Below are 24,049 nucleotides of genomic sequence, written 5' to 3'. Positions count from 1 at the left end.
CATCTATGCGTCCTACCATAAAAATGATACTTGCATTAAAGGATAGAATAATTCCTCTTTTCACAACCGAAAGTAAACTTTCCTATTCCTTTCGAAAATAATCAAATTCAGTGTGATTGAATGCATCAGATTTTACTTACTATATTTAACAGTATTGAAATTTACTGCGTTAGAAAGAAATAGATTTCAACTCGATGAGTTGGGACATGAAGAATATTTGTACGCAAAAAATTGCAAAGAATAATTTCTTTTTACTCCTGAGAACTTTTGTATTTCTGAATAAGCATTATTCACCAAAAAAAAAGAAAAATAAAAAGAAGAAAAAACCACAATATGTATGATGAACAGCTATCTTAGTCGTGACTAAAGCCACTTTCAGTGACGAGTAGAACAAATATCCTCGAGTCATCGCGGGCTACAGAGATCTTTTGCCAGAACGCTTTATCATATCCTTTTGCCCTCTTGTGGTCCCCATCTACCATGGAGAGCTCAGACCCACTATTAAAATGAACTTTCGGCAAATTAAAACAGTCTAGTGACCATACTATCAGACTAGAGCTCAGACAAATCGGCAAAACCGGTGTTACGGTTTTCCAGCTGTTACAAATATTACTATTGACCATTTGCTCCTTACTATTCTTGTTAAATTTTTAATTTACAAGCGGAATAAAGTCTGCATAATATCCATCAGGCCTGTCTGCTTAAAGCTTTCTTATCCTGTCAAGGTTTTCCTAGGCCAACCTACCCCTACTTTGTATGAACTACATTTTGACACAGAGCAAGTTATGATTCATTCTATAACCATCACCCCTTAAAATAATGCTGACAATTACCCTTGTGCCGGTATAGTGGAAGCAGCTGTGCCTACCAATCAGGGGAATGCAGGTTCAAGTCCCATACCGGGCAAGGGAAGTGTCACAAATCCAATGATAAATTCTATAATTTTTTAATTAGTTTTTTTAACATAATATTATTATAATGAAAACGTGACTAACTTAAACGAACAAATAACAATTGTGGTTGGCCAAGCTGTTTTATAAAAAGAATTTTTTTTTCTCAAAAAAACTTCAAAAACATAAGAAGTTGTTTATTCATTTGTATATTTGTATCTTCTTAATGTGTTTGTTGATTGCGTGTTTATACTGTAAAACACTTGTACATACTAATATTTAACAATAATCTGACTTCTGTCTAATTCTTGAATAGTGTCTTTATTTAAGGCTTAGAATTTAATTCGATATTTATTTATCTCAAGACTGTCATCTATGATATGAGATCCAGCTGCCAAAGATCTACTCCGGTTAGAATCTACCTTAATTTACTTAAAAAAAACAACAAAAAAACTCATTGATTAAAATGAGATCCGGCTATCGAGCATCGACTCCTTTCAGAACCTAGATTAATTTATTTGAAAAAAAAGAAAAAACCTCATTGGCTGACGTGAGATCCGGCTACAGAAGATCGACTCCTGTCCGAAACTAGCTTAATTTACTTAAAAAAAAAACACTCATTGGCTGACATGAATTTCGGCTAATGAAGATCAACTCCTGTCAGAACCTAGCTTAAAAACAAGCTCTGGTAGAAGATGAACGAGAGAAATAGCAAAATAGCATTTTCTTTGTATGTAAGGTCATGCTTCCAAAAAGTTTTTTTTTTAATTGCTCAATGCGTCTTTCACTACACGGCATGAAACAGAACTGTAGAAGTTAAATTTTCCTATTCCTTTCGAAAATAATCAAATTCAGTGTGATTGAATGCACCAGATTTTACTGACAACATTTAACAATATTGAAATTTACTGCGGTAGAAAGAAATAGATTTCAACTCGATGAGTTGCGACATGAAGAATATTTGTACGCATCAAAAAAATTGCAAAGAATAATTTCTTTTTTCTCCTGAGAACTTTTACAGTCCAGAATAAACATTATTCACTAAAAAAAAAAGGAAAAAAAAGCAATATTTATGATGAACAGCTATCCTAGTCGTGACTAAAGCCACTTTCAGTGACGAATAGAACGAGTATCCTCGAGTCATCGCGGGCTACAGAGATCTTTTGCCAGAACGCTTTGTCATATCCTTGTGCCCCCTTGTGGTCCCCATCTACCATGTAGAGTTCAGACCCGCTATTAAAATAAAATTTTAGCAAATCAAAACAGTTTAGTGACCATACTATCAGACTAGAGCTCAGACAAATCGGCAAAACCGGTGTTACCGTCTTCCAGCTGGTACAAATATTACTATTGGCCATTTGCTCCTTACTATTCTTGTTTAATTTTTAATTTACAAGCGGAATAAAGTCTGCCTAATATCCATCAGGCCTGCCTGCTTAAAGCTTTCTTAACCTGTCAATGTTTTCCTAGGCTAACTTACCCCTACTTTGTATGAACTACATTTTGACACAGCAAGTTATGATTCTTTCTATAATCATCACCCCTTAAAATAATGCTGGCAATTACCCTTGTGCCGGTATAGAGGAAGCAGCTGTGCCTACTAATCGGGGGAATGCTGGTTCAATTCCCATTCCGGGCAAGGGAAGGAAATTCCGTAAAATAATGTCCATAATTTTTTTTTTAATTCATATACATAATATTATTATAATGAAAACCTCAATGAGTAATTTTTCACCTTTTTTGAAACGGGTCGTGACTAATATATACGAACAAATAACAATTGTGGTTGGTCAAGCAGTTTTTTCAAGCTGCTTTAAAAAAGAATATTTTTTCTCCAAAAAAAACCTTCAAAAACACATAAAAAGTTGTTTATATTCATTTGTATATTTGTATCTTCTTAATGTGTTCGATGATTGCGTGTTTATACTATAAAACACTTGTACACATTAATATTTAATAATAATCTGACTTCTGTCTAATTCTTGAATAGTGTCTTTATTTAAGGCTTAGAATTTAATTCGATATTTATTTGTCTCAGGACTGTCATTTATGATATTAGATCCGGCTGCCAAAGATCTACTCCGGTTAGAACCTAGCTTAATTTACTTAAAAAAAAAAAAAAAAAAAAAAAAAAAAAAAAAAAAAAAAAAAAAAAAAAAAAAAAAAAAAAAAAAATTGAAATGAGATCCGGCTGTCGAAGATCGGCTCCTGTCGGAACAGATTAATTTGTTTGAAAAAAAAAGAAAAAACCTCATTGGCTGATTTGAGATACGGCTACAGAAGATCGACTCCTGTCCGAAACTAGCTTAATTTACTTATAAAAACAAGAGCTAAGAGCTCATATGGCACTTGTGACGAGGCGAGAAGAGCTAAGAGCCAAGAGAGCATATGGTATGAGCTCTAACAAAATTCTATGAATCAATAGATTGATTTAAAAAGGAAAATAAGAGGCTTAATGCCGGTCAAGATTTAAAATAAGAGCTCTGAGTCACAAAGTCCTTCTAAATATCAAAATTCCTAGCGGACGAGTTCTCGATTGCAAGGGGTGAACTGGTATCATGTACTATGAATGTTTGTTCCAGATCAAGTCCACGAGAAGGAATTGCTCGTGCTTCGTAGTCCCGGTCTGTTTTCTCTGTACACTTCCATCATACGACAACCCTTTTATACTAGCCAATAGTTTCGTATTTCCAACTGATTTTTCTCAACCTTTATCTTGCCCTGATACGATAACTCACCCCCCCCCGAAAAAAGCGAAATTTAATTAATTAACTGAAATAAAATTGTATAAACTGAAATTTAAAACTATAGGATATTCTGTACCATATATATTGTGCCTATATTTCAGAATATTGGTAGAATGTTCCCAAATCCCTTCTCTTTTTCATTATTATTATTTGTCGTGTTTTTTCTTTGGCTGCTCAATTTTTGAATGTGGGGAGAATTTTCCACGTGAAATAAGCCCTGGAACCTTTTCTATAATTAAATAAAAAAAAACAAGTTTTTTAACTAAAGTAAGGAGCGACATTAAAACTTACAACGAACAGAAATTACTTCGTATATGAAAGGGGCTGCTTCCTCATCAACGCCCCGCTCTTTACGCTAAAGTTTGACTCTTTCTCTCAACTCTTCTTTTTAAAACAGTAAAAAACTTTCGCGTAAAGAGCGGGGTGTTGATGAAGAAGCAGTCCCTTTCATATACGAAGTAATTTCTGTTCGTTTTAAGTTTTAATGTCGCTCCTTACTTTCAGTTAAAAAACTTGTGTTTTTTTTTATTTAATTTCTGAATGTTTTTGAATCAATGCATGTTTTGACTTTGGCTCTCCACAGAGGAATAATTAAAACGAATTTTGCATATTTATTTTTTTGGCTAAACAGCTTTCTCATAGTTTTGATCGAATGATTTTGAGAAAAAAAGGAGCGGGGGAGGAAGCCTAGTTGCCCTCCGATTTTTTAGTTACTTAAAAAGGCAACTAGAACTTTTAATTTTTTACGAATGTTTTTATTAGCAAAAGATGTAGCATAGATGTATTCTCGTCTATTTATTACATATATGAGGGGCTCACCCCCTCGTCAGTACCTCGCTCTTTAAACTAAAACTTAAATTTTTTCCCAATTCATTAAGAATGACCCCTGAATCACAAAAGCCGTAGAATAAATAGTTGACATTACTAAAAATACTTTAGCGTAAAGAGCGAGGTATTAGGAGGAGGTGAGCTCCTCGTATACGTAGTAATTTCTGTTCGTTTTAAGTTTTAATGCTGCTCCTTACTTCCAGTTGAAAAAACTTTTTCATATTTATTTTTTCATTGTTTTTTTTTCAAATAATGCTAGAAAATCCTGTGCTCCCTTCATGGAAATTTTCTTCCCCTATGACAAATTCCTCGATGAAAAGCTCCCCCAACTTATCCCCCTCTTCCCAACACCTTCTCCCAACCAAAAAATCCCCCTGAAAACTTCTGTACACTTCCCAATAACCATTACTATATATAAGCATTGGTCAAAGTTTGTAACTTGTAGCCCCTCCTACGGGGACTGTGGGGAAGTAAGTCGTAGCCAAAGACATAGTTATAAGGTTTTTAGACTACGCTGAATAAAATGGCTATCTCAGAATTTTGATCCGTTGACTTTGGGAAAATAATTAGCGTGGGAGGGGGCCTAGGTGCCCTCCAATTTTTGGTCACTTAAAAAGAGCACTATAACTTTTCATTTCCGTTAGAATGAGCCCTCTCGCAAGATTCTAGGACCACTGGGTCGATACGATCACCCCTGGGAAAAAACAACAACAAAAACAAACAAATAAACACGCATCCGTGATCTGCCTTCTGCCAAAAAATACAAAATTCTACATTTTTGTAGATAGGAGCGTGAAACTTCTACAATAGGGTTCTCTGATACGCTGAATCTGATGATGTGATTTTCGTAAAGATTCTGTGACTTTTAGGGGGTATTTCCCCCTATTTTCTAAAATGAGGCAAACTTTCTCAGGCTCGTAACTTTTGATGGGTATAACTGATCTTGATGAAACTTATATATTTAAAATCAGCATTAAAATACGATTCTTTTGATGTAGCTATTGGTATCAAAATTTCATTTTTTAGAGTTTCGGTTATTATTGAGCCGGATCGCTCCTTACTACAGTTCGTTACCACGAACTGTTAGATCTTATGTTCAAGATGTAGGTTTAGGTTTGATTTGAAAATGCATGTTTAAACCTTGTGGTATTTTGGGAACCTCTTTAGTGGCAATGTTGTTGAAAATTTAAGGGTAAAGATAAATGAGCAAGTTAAGAACTAATTGGTAATTTTCTTTGCAAATTATGTTGCAGCGTCATAAGTGCTACTGCGTCTAGCAAGGCCAGATGCTCTATTTCGTAATTACTTCGTATATGAAAGGGGCTGCTTCCTCATCAACGCCCCGCTCTTTACGCTAAAGTTTGACTTTTTCTCTCAACTCTTCTTTTTAAAACAGTAAAAAACTTTAGCGTTAAGAGCGGGGCGTTGATGAGGAAGCAGCCCCTTTCATATACGAAATAATTTCTTTTCGTTTTAAGTTTTAATGTCGCTCCTTACTTTTAGTTAAAAAAACTTATTTTTTATATATTTAATTTCTGAACGTATTTGAATCAATGCATGTTTTGATTTTGGCTCTCCGCAGAGAAGTAACTAAAACGAAATTGGCATATTTATTTTTTTTGGCTAAATGGCTTTCTCATAGTTTTGATCGAATGATTTTGAGAAAAAAGGAGCGGGGGAGGAAGCCTAGCTCCTCTCCGATTCTTTGGTTACTTAAAAAGGCAACTAGAACTTTAAATTTTTTTCGAATGTTTTTATTAGTAAAGGATATACGTAACTTATAAATTAGCTTACGTAACGAACTTTTGTGTCCTCATGTTTTTATTACATATATGAGGGGGTTCACCCCCTCGTCAGTACCTCGCTCTTTACACTAAAGTTAAAATTTTGTCCCAATTCATTAAGAATGACCCCTGAATCACAAAAGCCGTAGAATAAATAGTTGAAACTACTAAAAATACTTTAGCGTAAAGAGCGAGGTATTAGGAGGAGGTGAGCCCCTCATATGCGTAATAATTTCTCTTCATTTTAAGTTTTAATGCTTCTCCTTACTTTCAGTTGAAAAAACTTTTTCATATTTATTTTTCCATTGTTTTTTTTTTTAATAATTCTAGAAATTCTTGCGCTCCCTTCATTGAAATTTTCTTCCCCCATGACAAGTTTCTCGATGGAAAGCTCCCCCAACATATCCTCGTCTTCTCAACTCCTCCCCCAACCAAAAAATCCCCTTGAAAACGTCTATACACTTCCCAATAACCATTACTGTATGTAAGCACTGGTCAAAGTTTTTAACTTGTAGCCCCTCCCACGGGGACTGTGGGGGAGTAAGTCGTCCTCAAAGACATAGTTATAAGGTTTTTCGACTACGGTGAATAAAATGGCTCCCTCAGAATTTTGATCCGTTGACTTTGGGAAAATAATTAGCGTGGGAGGGGGCCTAGGTGTCCTCCAATTTTTTGGTCACTTAAAAAGGGCACTAGAACTTTTCATTTCCGTTAGAATGAGCCCTCGCAACATTCCAGGACCACTGGGTCGATACGATCACCCCTGGAAAAAAACAAAAGAAAACAACAAAAAAACAAATAAACATGCATCCGTGATTTGCCTTCTGGCAAAAAATACAAAATTCCACATTTTTGTAGATAGGAGCTTGAAACTTCTACAATAGGGTTTTCTGATACGCTGAATCTGATGGTGTGATTTTCGTTAAGATTATATGACTTTTACGGGGTGTTTCCCCCTATTTTCTAAAATCAGGCAAATTTTCTCAGGCTCGTAACTTTTGATGGGTATAACTGATCTTGATGAAACTTATATATTTAAAATCAGCATTAAAATTCGATTCTTTTGATGTAGCTATTGGTATCAAAATTCCATTTTTTAGAGTTTTGGTTACTATTGAGCCGGGTCGCTCCTTACTATATAGTTCGTTACCACGAACTGTTTGACAGATGTAACTATTGTCTGTCTCTTTCTTCTGGCCATGGGCCCATTCTTATTATCGAAATTTTCTTCTTTGTTTTGTCATGGTAGGCCAGTTTGGCTGTATATCTTCTAAAGAGAATTGAGAATAATTTTTTTTTGTCAAATATGTCCTATTGAGCATGAAGTCTCAGTGAGATGAACTGGAATCTGGATACACACTTTTCAGTGGCCTTTCGAATACTTTAAAACCAAAACATGACTTTTTGGGCACAATGTATTATTATTATTATTTTTTGCCAGGTTTTTCTTAGACCAGAGGGTCAGTGTCGAAAGTCATTGAAGGGCAACTAAACCCCCTCCCACGCCCACCTATTCCCCAAACCCGTCCAATCAAAATTTTGAGACAGGTATTTTGCTCAGCGTAGTTCCGAAAATTAAGTCATTGAGGATGACGACCCCCCCCCCCCCAGCCATCATAGCAAGGGTTGTAAATTATGCCCTGGGGCCATATAAAGTTTTTGTAGAAAGTGTCATTGTATAAACTTCGGAGTGGGCTAATTGGATTGATAATTAGAATCTCTAATGTCCTGTTTAAGGTCCAAAGTAATCGGAGGACGGATACCCCCCCCCACACTTCATATTTTCCTGAAATGCATCTGATGGACATTTTGAGATGATCACATGGTTTCGGAGAAACTTCGAAAAAGGCTCATTTGATTGGAAATTGAAAGGGCTAGTGCCCTTTTTAATAGTCAAAAGTGAATGGAGGATGACAAGCCCCCCCCCATACCCGTCAATTCCCAAAACACATTTCATCAAAATTTTGAGATAGCCATTTTGTTTAGCGTTGTTTAGAGGTCTAGAAATTTTGTCTTTGAGGATGAAGCCCACCGCAGACCTCAGCGCAAGGGTTGTAAGTCATGCCCCGATGGCATATAAGGTTTTTATGGAAAGGGTGGTCGTATAAACTCCAGAGGGGGCTCATTGGTACGGAAATCAGATCATCTACTGCTCTTTTTAATAGTCAAAGTGATCGGGGGTAGCCACCCCCCACATTGTATTTGCTATTTAACAACAGTGTTATCGATGCCCAGAAGAAAGTTGAAATGAGCTTTATTTTTTGTGGCTTGGACCTATCGCTTTTGAATTATGCTGAATATATTCTTAATTTGAGTAGAACCCTGGCTTTAATAGAGAAGAATTTTGCAAGTTTAAGTGAGGAGTATAACGATATTGGTCTAAAATTCAATCCGAGTAAGAGTAAATGTATTAAGTTCAACTCTAAATGAGTCCTTTGGGTTATTCTGATATTGAACTTTCATCATCCCTAACTTATCTGGGTTTACCCCTTGGTACTAACCTGAAAAGTACGTGTGCATTTCAGCACAAAGGCTAGAATAGCTTATGGACTACTAGTTAGTGCTAAAACACGTTACAGTAAGAATGTTTTGGCTAGACTCTATAACGCTTACACAATCCCTCATGTCCTAGCCCTAGCTCCTTTTAGGAAGCCATTTACCATGACCAATTTACGGACAATCCGTAAGCTATATTGCAAGTATGCAAAGTATCTTCTAAGTCTTCCTCTTTGGGCTCGTAACTGCAAAGTTACGCAACTATATGGTGTTACTGATCCATTTGTAGCTGTGGATCAACGACGTGCCGAATTTGTTTCATCTCTAGACCGTAGCCACCCATATTTTAGTGCGTATATTTAGTATTGTTTATCATAGTCTGATTTTTCTTTTTTTTTCTCTTCACTTTTTTTCCTATACTCCATATGGGCAGTTTCGTGTTATTTTATATGGGTCAATAAAATTATTGATTGATTGATTTTCAAAAAATGTATCTGACAGAAATTTTGTAATAGCTATTTGTTCAAAAAAATTCCAAAGATCATATAATAAGGTCTTTGGGGTTGACAGGATTCCCCAAATTCTAGGGGCAAGTGTTGAAAGCTATGCCCCAGGGGTCATATAAGGTTTTTATGGAAGGGGTGGTCGTGTAAACTTTAGAAGAGGCTCATTTAATTGGAAATGTATAGTTCTGGTTCCTTTTAAATAGTCAAACATTATGAAGAGGTACTAGCCTCCCCCCATGACATCCTCTTTTCCCGAAATGCATTCAATTGAAATTGTTAGTACCAATAGTCCAAAAATTATATAACAATGTCTTTACCGTCGACACAATCCCCCGGGCCCATGGGCAAGAGTTGTAAGTTATGTCCCGGGGCATATAAGGTTTCTATGGAACGGATGGTCGTATAAATTTTGGATCCGATGGAGCTCATTTGATTGGAAGTCGGAATTTTTAGTGCCCATTTATAAGAGTCGAAAATGATTGGAGGGCAAGGAGAAAACAGGAATAACTGAGTATATTAATTTGGAAAATTCAGGAAATGATAAGGGGATGATCGAAAAGTCAATATTTACTCGCTAACAATACTAACACAACTACCACCACTATTACTACCACACTACTCCATTTACAGTATTGAGGGAAAATTTGAGTGAAATCATAAGGCCCTACGTGCATGCACATTGTCAAAATAGCGTATATCGAGAATTGATTTGGATATTAAGTTGGAATTTTCAGACAATGCTTAAAAAGTGAAAGGGAGAATACTTATCTTCTCACCAAAAGGCAATGTGTTCACCCTACTGCTAATATTACTGTTACTGCTAAATTTACTATTAATTCTACTACTACTTCTATGGCAACTACTTTTTGGGCTAAGAGTATTGAGATCGATGGTGGAAATTTCTAGGACTTGATGAAAGGGGTGTCCTAATCCCCAAAAGGCAATATGTTAATGCTACTGCTGCTAGTAGAACTACCGCTGTTCTATACTATTACTAGTAATATCGATATTACTAGGCTAAAGTATGCCTATAACTATGCCTAAGGGTATGAAGGTGAAATTTTCATGGAATTTTTTTTTTTTGGGGGGGAGGAGATGAACAGAATCACAACATGCCGTCTGTATGCAGGTTGTCAAAAGGATGTAACGGCAATGTCTTAGCAATGTGTGAAGTTGAAACTAAGAGGACTTGTTGTGAGGGATGTTGAAGTAACCACAAGAAAATATTTTCATACTGATGCTACTGCTTCTACTCGCGCTATTATTCTTGTTACTATTATTTCTACTTCTATTACTGCTACTGTCACTAAAGCTTAGGCTACTACAATTAATTCTACTTCTATTACTACTACTGGCACTAAAGCTTAGGCTACTACAATTAATTCTACTGCTGCTACTACTAATACTGCTGTTAAAACTAAAGGTATTAAGGCGAAAAACTCCGGATGCATAGAAACTGTATGGAACTATTTCGAAACACAGTATGTCCACATAGATTGTCAAGCGGACATTAGATTGTCAAGCGGACGAGACATGCTTCAGGAATGGTTGAAGGTATTAAGCTGAAGCTTTCAGCGTGTGTTGAAGGGGATGTTGATGAAACCAAATGTGATATGTGCATACTGCTACTAATGCTGTTACAACTATATTTACTTCGCAAGCTAAGGGTATTAAGGTGAAGCTTTTAAGGAATATTTAGGCGGATGTTCAACTAAATTAAAACAAACTATGAGCATGAGGACTTGCAAAAAGGTGACAAAGCAATATCTAAAGAACAACTTATATTATTAAGTTAGACCTTTAAAGGTAAGTTGCGGAGGAATTTGGACTTGCCAGAAAGTGTTTCAATTAAACAAAAAACATATGCATTTTAGTTTTCAAAATGGCATATAAGCAATATCCATAGGCAGCACCACTCTATAATAGCTAGAAGTATCTTAAAACTTTAAAGGAGCCAATTTGAATCAAAATTAAAAGTTTTGGTGCCCTTTTTAAGAGTAAAAAGAGATTGGAGGGCAAGCAGCCCTTCTATCAAGCCCATTCATTTTCCAAACGGATCCAGTCAAACTTTTAAAACAGCTATTTGTTCAGCATAGTAGACCGGTACAGCAACTATGTCTTTAGGATATTGGGCATGTCAGCCCTCCACAATTATGCAATTGTCCCATTATGCTTTGAAACCAAATGTTGCTTTAAACGAAATCAAAAGCATTGGGTTGATGGTTGCCAATAAGACACCTCAGCAATATATCGAGCACGACTGGGGGTATTAAGTTGAAACTTTTGGGCTACTACTATTGATGCTTCTGATCTATGATTGATACAATTGATACAATTTAAATTAATAAAAAGAGTGGAAGTGTATCTAGGTTGTCAAAAAGCAGAGATAGAATCTTTTGGGAATGATATTAAGTTTTATTTTTCTGGTCAACTTCAGGAGGTATAAAATTAATAAACCTTTTTTTTCTAACAGACTATATGAAATAATAGATCATAGACTTATGATAGGTATCAACTATTATTTTTAGGTAAACTTGAGGAGATATGAACTTAACTAGACAATACTATTTTTGTTAGGATTAAAAATTTTGAAAAAGTTTCTCCAATATACAAATATCAACCAAAACTATGGATTCTTTCAGAAAAAAAAAACAAACTGAAAAGATATAAAATAATATTTTTTTCCATAAAAAAAGTATATTAATAAAAAACGAACCGAAATTAATATAAAAAACTTTCTACAAAACAAATTTTTCAAAGAAAAGTAAAGAGTTCCTTTAAGCCAAAAATGAGAAAAGTCAAATTATCTTCCAAGCGTAAAACCACCGCAAATCACTATCAATAAATTAATGCAACTTACAACGACCAGAAATTACAATAAATAACCAAGTCAAACTCAAACCAAGCAAAAATTAATTTGCGTTTTACTGAAAAAAAAAAATCAAACAAAAACAATTGAACGTGCATTGTCAGTTTAATTGACATATATTTATATTTCTTCCTTAAAGTTTTGATATTTTCTTATTTATAAAAGTAAAAAAAGTTAAAAATTTAAACGTTTTTTTCCAGTAAAGCGCAAATTATGTTCTGATGTTGAGAAGGCATAGGGACCTTTAACCCTACTCATGTTTATTTTTGCTCTTTTTGATTGTGTCTCAGTTATTTATTGTAATTTCTGTTCGTTTTGAGTTTCGTTTGTTTATTGATAGTAATCTATGGTAGTTTTACGCTTGGAACATTATTTGACTTAATTTCTGCTCAGTTTTGGCATAATACAGCTCTTTACTTTTCTTTAAAAAAACTTGTTTTGTGGAAAAAAATTTTAAAATTAATTTTTACTAAGAATTGGATTAGCATATTTCTGTTACTAAGGACACACGCGAACATATATAACAATAAACACTATATATATATATATATATATATATATATATATATATATATATATATATATATATATATATATATATATATATATATATATATATATATACAAGTAAAAAAAAATGTTTGTTATGTTACGTATATAATATTCTCATTCCATTGTAACTGGTGTCTTCCCTCCTATCCATAACCGTAGTGTGTGTAGGGGAAACAATTTAGAAAATTTGCTTTAAAGAGTAAAATTTCGTGACATTACATAGATAAACTTTTATTGGGAAAAAAAAGTTTTCAACATACAAATTTATACATTTGCAGATTGGAATCATTTTTAATTTGTTTTGTGTCCTGTAAGGTAAGATTTATCAAAAAAAAAAAAAAATGCAAGTCAAAGCATCAAACATACCCCTCCCCCGCAAGGCTCTACGGCTGGGAATGCAAGGAGTTTAAAAATGCTCTTCAAGTCAATCAAATGATAATTTAAGAAGCATTATAAGTCAGATAAATGAATAAACTGCACATTGAAGTTTCATCCAAAAAACTGTAAATGAATGAAGTTTCATTCTGAAGAATTGGATATAAGATTTTAAACTGTCTTTTAGATATTTTTGGATTATATTTATGGCTTTTATCCCGCTGACTTTAACCCACTTTAACAAAAATGTCCTGGTCACTATTTACAAGTGCAAGGTTCAAATTTGCATTTCATTATATATATATATATATATATATATATATATATATATATATATATATATATATATATATATATATATATATATATATATGTATATATGTATTATAATATATTCTAATAATTGTTATATATGATAATTAATAACATGCACAAAAGAAGTAGGACAACCATATTCGTGGTTCAAAGGGCATATTCCTTCAGAAAATGCTGTGACCCAGGGATTTTATTTTTTAATCCCCAGTCTTTCATCTTTAATCTTTTGATTTCTCCCTAGACTTGATTCTTTGTCCATCTACGGCTGAAAATAAATGTTATAAATAATGTTAGATATACAAAAAATACTGTTTGCGTAAATTATGTAAATAAATATTACAATGCTGGGGCTATTTCCGATGTCCATTTATTTCAGTACTATTAATGCCCAGAAAGCGAGGGAGGGGGGTATTTGATCTTTCCCCCTTAGCACTGAAATTCGCACAAAAGGTAACACTTAGTAGCATTTAAACAAAAACACCATTGTTTGTCAAAAATTCCTTTTCAAACCATACATCGCCCAATCTCCTCCCAAAAATGTATTTGTAGCCGTCTTGTAAAAATCCCTGTGGGCACCCATTGTCCTGTAATGAGGTTTGAGGCTTGAGGTTTGAGGTTGATAGTTTGTCCTGTAATGGAACTCTTGCGTTTTATATTTTTATTTCTCTGCTTATCGATGTTTTTTTTTTTTCGTTCCAGTGGTTACAGTTGTGAGGATCATTTCTACGAGAATGACACGATACTACACTGCTGGGAGGTCCTTGCTGAACTGTTGGTTCATCCTGCATGCCAGGATATAATAATTGATGTTGGTATGCCTGTTATGCATAGGAATGTGACTTATAACTGTAGAGTTGCTTTCCTGAACAAGTAAGTTTTTAACTTAAAAAAATACAAAAAAAAAACACACACACACACACAAAAAACTATGAACATACTCTTGATTATCTTGTGCTGTAAAAAAAAAAAAAAAAAAAAGAAGAAAAAAAGTAGTTTGGCTCCAAATTCGAGTCAGGTTTTGAGTACATGTTTAACTGTATTCCTTTGAAAACACGTGCGTTATATAATTGATTGGTATCAACAAATTAAAACTTACCATGTAAAAGACTGGAGCTATTCCAGTGCCGTGAGATGTTTTTGAGCTTCTGCTCTACATCAAACTCTGCTCTGTTCTCCTATCCTCGGAATGAAAATCTGCTTTTGTGGCCTCACAAAGGCACTGACGTTGGCCATCATAAGTTTGTATAACCATATTTGGGATTTCCGCAGCTTGGATCAAGAGATTTCTGAGCCCTTGGAAAAAGTATTGCTAGGCCCCCCTCAAAATCTCTTATTTTTCAATGGGTTTTGTGAGTCTCTCAGCTTCAGTTCTTGGAACATTGCCAAAATCTCCAGCTATGTTACTGTTTTCAACAAATCTTCATAAGAGGGTTATGTTGGTGGAAAAGTGGCAGCAATGCATTGATTATACTCGCCCATCTTGTATCACTTGGAGGTTTGATTTGAAGGGAGAGTAAATGGCACTGGATCACTTTTCCACATTGAGGTAATATGGAGAAACAACTTACCATGTTGCATTTAGAAAAAAGAAGCAGCTATTTTTGCCAAAAAAATTCCTAATTCTATAGCTCGTTCCACAGGTGGAAAGGATACGGAAACTGTGAGCTTAAAAGCAATGGAAAATGCTACAAAAAAGGTATTTATGTAGGCCATGATTCTGGATTTCCTTGAGTTTACCTGAGTTTTTTTCTGAACTACTTTGTCTTTATCTTTATATTTCTATTGGATGTCTCTTCTGTTTCTATTATATCTTATTTCTAAGGTCAAATTTTGACCTTAGCTCTCTTTGTGGTAATCCATAATATATCTTAACATTTTCAAGTGTAGCATTTTTAGATAAAAATATTAAGGTTTTTTGTAGTCTAACCGTGTTTATTCTTAAATAAAAGACCTAAGTCATACACAAGTTCTACTGTTTAAACATAATAACTTATTATAATGATTGAATTTATAATGACTGTAAAACGTATTATAATGACTGAATTTATATTGACTGTAAAGCTTATTATAATGACTGTAAAACTGAATTTCTGTAGTCCCGTTACCCTCTGAACCAAATTTGAACTGAAATATCCGAATATAAAGTTTGAGCCGAGGTTAAAACCCCAAAATTGAATAATAATCTATATTTAACATAACTTGCTAGTAGACGTGGATTAAGAAAATCTTATAAAATTATTGTTTTTTCACCTCAGAAACATTTGAGGCTTAATGCAAACTGAGGTATTAATTGAGGTTAGTATGACGAAGGAAGCTAATATCCAAATTTTCCAGGAAAATTTTGCTAGTCAGACCAAAGATGATTCTCTGTGATGATGGAAATTACCGAGAGACCAGATGGTTTACAGCTTGGCGAAAGGTAAGGCAGGGCGAAAGGTAAAGCAAAGGCAAGGCCATACGTTTTTGTATACATCTTGATCAAGTCTCTGTGTAGGGTTTAGTATTGATGTAGCCCCCTGATAGTTTTGCTTATTTTTCTCGGCCCAATTGGCTTTTTGCATATTTAATTAGATTCAGCTTAAGCCCTTTCTTTTAACAGCTCACAAAGTCCTAAACTGCTTTTCGATCCCTCTTTGTAGGGCTATAATTGAATGAAAAGTTGAAAAGGCTAGGACATATTTACAGAGTAAAGACGACAGATTGCCGAAGATTGTGCTTTTTTGACCATTCATCTGGAATCAAATATCAAAGCTTAAAACAAATAGAAATTATTATTTTTATGAGGAAATTCCCCGCGGAAAATTTCTTGTGGACGATTCTGGCTGAAATTTTTTCGTAGTACACTTTCATTTGACAAAGACTTTAATTTCTTATTGTTTTTCAAATCATGCTGGAAATCCGTTGTAAATTTTCCCTGCAAATCATCCCTCCCTCCACTAGAAAATTGCTCCCGCAGAAAATTCCCGTTGAGAATTTATCCCGCGGAAAACTCGCCCATGGAGAATTTCTCCCGTGGAAAATCCTCTACGGAAAGATCCTCTAGACAATTCCAACCCGGTGAATATTTCCCCTGGGCAGTTCCCCTTAGCATCTCCACACATAAATTTGAGTTGACAAAGAGAAAGTAAGACAAATAAAAAGAATTTCGTAAAGGAATTCTGGAAAATTTCCCTTCTTACGGAAAGTTGTCCCCGTGGAAAATTTCCCTCCCTAAAAATGTTTGTATACTTCCCAATAATAAATACTATATGTAAGCAATGGGCAAACTTCATGGCCTACAGACTTTTCCTCGGGGCTGTGAGAATGGGGATTGATCCCCAAAAGCATAGATATTGGACCTTTCAACTATGTTGTGCAAAATGGCTATCTAAAAAAATTTCGTCTAGGGGGCTGGGGGGATATTTGAGGTGCTTCAGCTTAATGAGCTCATTTCTCTAGCCAAAAATTATGTGTTCAAAATAAGTAATAGCTTCCTGTTTATGTAATACTAAAAATTTACAACCAATATTCCTTTTAGATATATATTCGCTTGAGAATTTTTTCGAGAATTTTCATAGGGTGATTTCTGGAATTTCTCGGTCAGTCGGAAGTACAAGTTGGAACTGGATTAGCGATTTTATTTAGTCGGTTTTGTATTGCGAAATTTGCCATCCTTTTTGAGAACTTTGCTTTAGAGTGTGCTGAACCGTGTTTATTTGTTTCGACGGAAAATCATTTTAAATTTAGTCAATAACTGTCATGCAGTTGGTTTTGCTTGATTAAGTGACATTTAACTAGTGACCTAAACATCGGTTTTTCTTCTAAACTTCTTGGCAAGGGTAACGTCGATCATTCGGTTGACCCTTCGGGTACTTTTATAGAGACTCTGTCATAGTAAGCCAAACTGTGTTTATTTATTTTAATTATAGTGTTGATTATGGCCTTCTCTACAAATTGTGGCTAAGAAACCTTCTTATATTTATAGGCTCGAAACGCTGTGAAAATTCATATTGACTCACTTAAATGAGCTTATATCCCACGTAATGAACCATCCGTTTTATTTTCGTAGGTGAGAGAAACTGAAGATTTCTTCCTTCCACGCCTTATTTCAGTGATTACAGGTCAGTTAACTGTGCCTTTTGGCGATGCAGTGTTGTCAACAGTTGATACATGTATTGGATTTGAAATTTGCGAAGAGCTCTGGCATCCAAAAAGGTAAGAGACCCTTACTAGTGCAACGTAGTTTAGTCTTTGTATTAACGACGCTTTTTGACTACAAGATCTTTTCCTTGTGTTGACTCTGGGACGTCTAGGATTAAACCCGGGCCCCCTATTGCCAAGCAGAGATCAATCCACTATGCTACCGAAGGCGTAATAGTGCAATGTAGCTCTGTGTAATAATAATTTAAGTGTATAGAAAAAATGACGTCAATTTGGGGGAGGATAGTGCCCCCAAGGTTTCCACCCTTGATTTTGAGAAACACCCTTTTCCCCTTTCGGATTAACCTTTCAGGCTTTTCATTAAATAATGGATATTTGGGGTACCTTCGTTCAAGTGCACCCCCTCCAAATTCCGAGTGACAGTACTGTGTAAAAATATTACTTGATTATTCAGAAGTTTCAGTCTCCTTTACAGTAACTCTCTTTACAGCTAACTATGTATCGTCCTACTCAGACGGTACCAAGAATAGGGCATATATAAAATCATGCAGTGATCCTTTGTATTTTCTGCCGAAGATAATCAGTACCAAAGTAAATCATTGCTGCTCTAAAAATAGGCGATATTTCTGTGTTTCCGTAGTAGAAATCCAGAATAAAGTTGAATTGAATTTTGATTTAATTTGTTCAAGTTTAGATTCTTATTCACAGTTAAGTATATCTGAATATAATCAGAAATTCTCTGAAAACAAATACTCCTTTATTCTCCATAATAGCCAAAAATCACGTCAATGTTAATGACAACACCTACGTGCTACTTCATTTATTTATATTGCACTTAAAATAACCTCAAGAATTAAAATTACGTACAAATTAAGGTAGAAATGAAGTCAGGGATGGATCAGTCGAATAAGCAGATGGCAGGATTAGCATTTGGAGATCAACCGACCGGATAAACTGTTTAGCAGAGGACTTCAGTCATTACACATATTCAGGGAAAATATTTCAGTGAGTTTCAGATGAAAGACATTTGGAGCCAAATTTTATCGTCAAGTCATTTTTTCTTTCTATAAGGGTCAGTAGACATAATACCCTGAAACTTTTTTCAAAAGAAACATAATGAGCTTTTTAGATAGTTTTGCACGCTCGCTTTTGGATACTCTCGAGCTGATCACTTTGAGTTGAGGTGAGGCGAGAGTGCAACACCGGGTAAGGTGTATAGAAAGGTTCTTTGGCTTGAAGGTATCGTTTTTAAAGTAGTTGGGGCTAGGCTAGTCTGCAGAACATATGCTTATTTCATAAATATAAAGAAATGTATCTCTGCTTGTTGTTCGTTTCTAGATACTCGTTTTTTAGCCAAATTTAAAGCAAAAAGTGATAAAAAACTAACTAAAAACCGTATTTTCTTTTAGGTTTTCATAAATTAACTTTATGGTTTTGGTAGGTCATAATAGACGACATAGATTTTATTTTCTTAAAGGCGAATTTGAGTTACCACTTACTGTTTGCCCTTGCCCCTTTAAGTTTATGGTTTGTTGCTTACCTCCTTACCCAATATAAGCTTGGGACTAGTACTTACCAAATCAGATAATTGTCATTGCACTTGTGCTAACATAGATCATACTCTAGAGCCGTGATTTCCAAGGTGGGGCGCAGGCACCACCGGCGAGGCAGTGTAATATTCTGATGGGCCATGGGTAGGTTGTGCACCCTTCGGCTGACTATACTTTGGAGCCTTCATTTAAAAAAGAAACAACACTTTTTATGTGAATGGCATCACATTCAAATGCATTTAAAGAGCAAAATTGACACATGATAGTGTCCTGTGGTGGCGCAGTGGATTTGACCTTAGCTTGGTAATACGGGACCCAGAGATCGAATCACGCTGCAGAAATGCACTGCAGGGCCGACGCAGGGACCATAGTAGTCAAGAAGCGTCGTTAATTCTTAAATAAATAAATGAGACATGATAGTATTGCAATGACGTTACATATCGAATTAAAGGTGTTGTATCTTGTATTCAGATAATATTTTCGTTAGTATAAAATATGCATAGAGGACGACCTAAAAAAGACACCAAGACAATGGTCTTTTAAGCTTCCTTCATGTGAATTTACGTAGAGTTTTGAGTAACAAAATCTAAATGTCACGAGGGGGTATTAGAATTTTAGAAATGCTTAGGTGGGGCATGGCCCAAATTTGGTTGGGAATCACTAGAGGTTTCATATTCGGACTTTCTAGTTGACTTTGCTAATTATGTTAGGTATTGTGTTTTCATTCATTGTCGTTTTGTACTGTATTATTCCTTATTATTGTTCTTGTTGTTTTGTTATGCATGGTTGTTTGATTAGAACATTATTGGTTTGAATTGATTTAAAAGGGTCTTTTTAATACCTGTCTAAAACAAAGCCAAAAAAGCAATACCATGATCTCAAACAGTGCATAAACAAGAAGGTTTTATTTCCTTTCCACAGGACGGTTTTATTTACAATTTAGCCAGACAAATTTGCATTGTTCGTAATCGAATTTTGTTTTCATAGAGGTGAAAAGGAAACCATATTTATGACATTATGATAGCTATGGGAACATTCACGTGCGACATAAATTAATTTGATCAACTTTTATCGCAATCGGCTTACGAAATAGACAATTTTATTGTATACATTTTTGCCCTAATTTTTATTTTGTTTTAATTTTTGTTATTTTTTTTTACACATCTTCTAACGTTAGTCATAACTTAGGGACTTTGTGGTTTCTAGTTGCCTAGGCTATTTATGTCAGACATTGTATTTTCTTTCTTGAATTGTTTGATTTAGTGTTCTCATGTAAGACTCATGTAATACTTATCTTAAACACAGTCAAGAAAAGTACTGCAAAAATTTCAAACACTGAAAACCACAACTGAATTATGTTTTCACAGGTACAAAAATACCTCTACATTTTCAAAACATTAACATATTAACCAATACTAGGATTGATCTCTTTTTCTTCTATTCGTCACTTCTAACTGATGAAGTCTTTCATGACCAGATGGTTCAAGACTTGTTCCTCTGAATCTATTACTTCATGAGTGAACTGTCATCTAGAGCAGAGGACTATGGGAGAATATGGACAGAATTGGGCATACCTAGGAACAGTTTTCTAAAGTATACTGAATGTTGGTGGTTAATCCTAGTTGATGCTACCATGTGTGATCTTGAGAAAACTTTTGAATGCTTGAGAATAAGGACTCAAGGAATAATTTTTTAAGTACTTTCCGTCCCATACAGAATCCATGACTCGAATGACTTCACAGAAAATGTCCTACATGCGGAAATATCTGAAGAAAAACCTTCTCTCTTTTTGTCGTGTCATTTGTCAAGTATTCAGAAGTTTCATTGTAAATTTTTGTTGAAAAGCCTTTGACCCAAAAGGATTCTCTGGTGATCCAATGATATAAGGCTACCAAATGACTCTTTCCGTGGTCGGTGAAGTCTTGCAGTTATGCGATTGTCCTTTCCCTTCAAAACGAAATTACTCTAATCGACCAATTCTGGAACAGTTTTTTTTTGTCTTAAAGGTGACAAAAAGTAAAGCAATATATTGGACTGTACCTAAAATATTCCCTCAAACTTTCACATAGCAATGCGGATGTTGAGCGAGTTTTTTCGATGTCGTTGAGAGTGCCCACTTAAAGCAAAATATCGGACTGTCGCCGAAATATCGCCGCATTCAAAACAGGATGCTAAAGAAAGAGGAAAAATAAAAGATATTATCTGGTGAAAAATTTAAACTGCAAGAGTCCAAAAAGAATCTTCTTGGTAAAAAGAAGGATGACCATTATTAATGCAATGTCGTTGGGAAGCTAATTTAGGAGGTGGAACTTCAAAAAGCCATGAAGATAAGAGACTTCACGTAAACAGCCTCAGGCCAAGCTGTGCTATTAGCTGCCTGATAACGGAAGGCAAATGCCAAAAATCCAGAAGCCTTAACAAAGAAAAGTTTCAACTCATTATGCACTACCAAAAAATCAATGAATTAGCACTGATTTTCAAAAACGTTGCTAAAGATCTTTTTTCAAAATATTACCAGAACTTTTTTTTGTTGTCTTTTTTCTAATTTTGCAAGTAAATGAAGAAGAAGAAGAAATCAGGTTCTATGCTGATAACGAAAGTGCATGATGTTAACAAACTTTTGGAGGGTTGGACAAAATATCGTCTCTGAGCTAGAAGTTTTTGATCAATTTTTTCCTTATACTGAACTTGTTTTGTTTTTATTTTGAAGAAATTACCTCATCAGGTCACTTTTTGTCATGATTTCTTTGGTTGCATCCCAGATCACAGCCTAACAATTTCATTCTTCTCATTGATCTAAATAAATGTTATTCGTAATATAACTTTCTTAGTGAAAAAAATTATATAAACAGTTGAAATTTATGCTAAAAAATACAGTAAGAGTTCTGTTCGACAATTTGTTGCGATATCAAGATAGTTGCATCGTTAATGGATTTGTAGCATCGCAATATGACATTCAGTTGTTTTCTTTGTGAATGGAACAGCAGAGTAAAGAAGAATCATTATATCAGGAAAGAGTGTCTATCTCCTTACACTATCACCATTCACTTCATTTTTCACTGAATTTTTCTCAAGATGGTTCAAGAAACTAATGTCGGACTATGATACTTATGAGGAAACTTTTGCGTTTCAGGCCCATTCCTGTTTAAAACTTACAAGAAGATTTTGCACCGTCTTTAGAAAACTTCAACGTCCGGGTAATTGGGGCTACCTCGATGCCTAGAGGGCTGTTAATAACAGAAATATATATGTATATAAAATTATAAATATATTTATATATATATATATATATATATATATATATATATATATATACATATATATATATATATCTATATATATAAAAATAAGTTGTCTGTGGATGGATGGATGGATGTGTCAGGTGACGTCACCTGAAAAAACTGGATCAGGTGACGTCAAAACTGAAAAAACTAAAAAAAGGCAAAAACTACAAAAAAACTAAAAACTAATAAAAAAAAATAAAAAAGCTAAAAAACTAAAAAAACTATAAAGGTAAAAACCAATAAAAAACTAAAAAAAAAACTGAAAAAACTAAAAAAAGGCAAAAACTACAAAAAAAACTAAAAACTAATAAAAAAAGTAAAAAAGCTAAAAAACTAAAAAAACTAAAAAAACTAAAAAAAGGTAAAAAACTAAAAAAAATAAAAAATAAAAAAAAATAAAAAAAGGAAAAAACTGAAAAATAAGCTAAAATAAAGGTAAAAACCAATAAAAAACTAAAAAGAAAAAAAGGAAAAAACTAATAAATGACGACACTCAAAGAGAAAGCGACCAGGACAAAAGGAATGTTCGATTAGCAATCAACAAAGCACCGGGACACAGGGAGTATAAATGACGACCAGGACATAAGTAAAAAAAAAAAACTATCTATATATATAAAAATAAGTTGTCTGTGGATCTGTGGATCGTGGATCAGGTGACGTCACCTGAAAAAACTGGATCAGGTGACGTCAAAACTGAAAAAACTAAAAAAAGGCAAAAACTACAAAAAAAACTAAAAACTAATAAAAAAAATAAAAAAGCTAAAAAACTAAAAAAAGGCAAAAACTACAAAAAAAACTAAAAACTAATAAAAAAGCTAAAAAACTAAAAAAACTAAAAAAAAGGCAAAAACTACAAAAAAACTAAAAACTAATAAAAAAAATAAAAAAGCTAAAAAACTAAAAAAACTAAAAAAACTAAAAAAAGGTAAAAAACTAAAAAAACTAAAAACTAAAAAAAAAACTAAAAAAGGTAAAAACTAAAAGAACTAAAAAAGAAAAAAATAAATGACGACACTCAAAGAGAAAGCGACCAGGACAAAAGGAATGTTCGATTAGCAATCAACAAAGCACCGGGACACAGGGAGTATAAATGACGACCAGGACACAAGTAAAAAAAAAAAAATTAACAAAACTAAAAAGAAGGTAAAAACTACAAAAAAACTAAAAAGAAAAAAAAACTAAAAACTAATAAAAAAACTAAAATAAAAAAAAAAAATTAACAAAACTAAAAAGAAGGTAAAAACTACAAAAAAACTAAAAAGAAAAAAAAACTAAAAACTAATAAAAAAACTAAAAAATCTAAAAATCTAAATAAACTAAAAAAGAAAAAAAAGGAAAAAAATAAAGGAGAAAAACAAAACTAAAAAACGAATGTATATACAGACCGGTACACCGGGATACAAATGACGACCGGGACACAGGGAATATAAATAACGACCGGGACACAGGGACACAACTACAACGGGGACACCGGGGGAAACAGGGGGATGTAAATGACGACCGGGACACCGGGACAGGGAATGGTCGATTAGCAATCACCATCAACAAAGCTCAAGGGCAATCATTAGAATCATGAGGTATAGATCTGAATACAGATTGTTTTCCCATGGACCATTATATGTTGCATGTTCAAGAGTCGGTAAACCTGACAATCTATTTATATGCAAAGACAATGGGACAGCAAAGAATGTTGTATATTCGCAAGTTTTACGT

At 34.1% G+C, this 24,049-nt stretch overlaps 1 protein-coding gene across 2 annotated transcripts in view; it reads left to right on the top strand.

Annotated features, from left to right (window-relative positions):
- LOC136031792 (glutamine-dependent NAD(+) synthetase-like) overlaps positions 1-24,049 on the top strand; it is a 131,112-nt gene that overhangs the window by 38,465 nt on the left and 68,598 nt on the right. For both annotated transcript variants that reach the window (XM_065711577.1, XM_065711578.1), the window contains exons 3-5: positions 14,062-14,232; positions 15,697-15,781; positions 17,411-17,556. In XM_065711577.1, the coding sequence (XP_065567649.1) occupies positions 14,062-14,232; positions 15,697-15,781; positions 17,411-17,556 (402 nt within the window). The remainder of the gene's footprint in view (positions 1-14,061; positions 14,233-15,696; positions 15,782-17,410; positions 17,557-24,049) is intronic.

This window comes from Artemia franciscana, chromosome 10, assembly GCF_032884065.1.
Source record: "Artemia franciscana chromosome 10, ASM3288406v1, whole genome shotgun sequence".
NCBI lineage: Eukaryota > Metazoa > Arthropoda > Branchiopoda > Anostraca > Artemiidae > Artemia > Artemia franciscana.
Note: the sequence above shows the minus strand (reverse complement) of the source record. Positions and strands in the feature narration are given on the sequence as shown.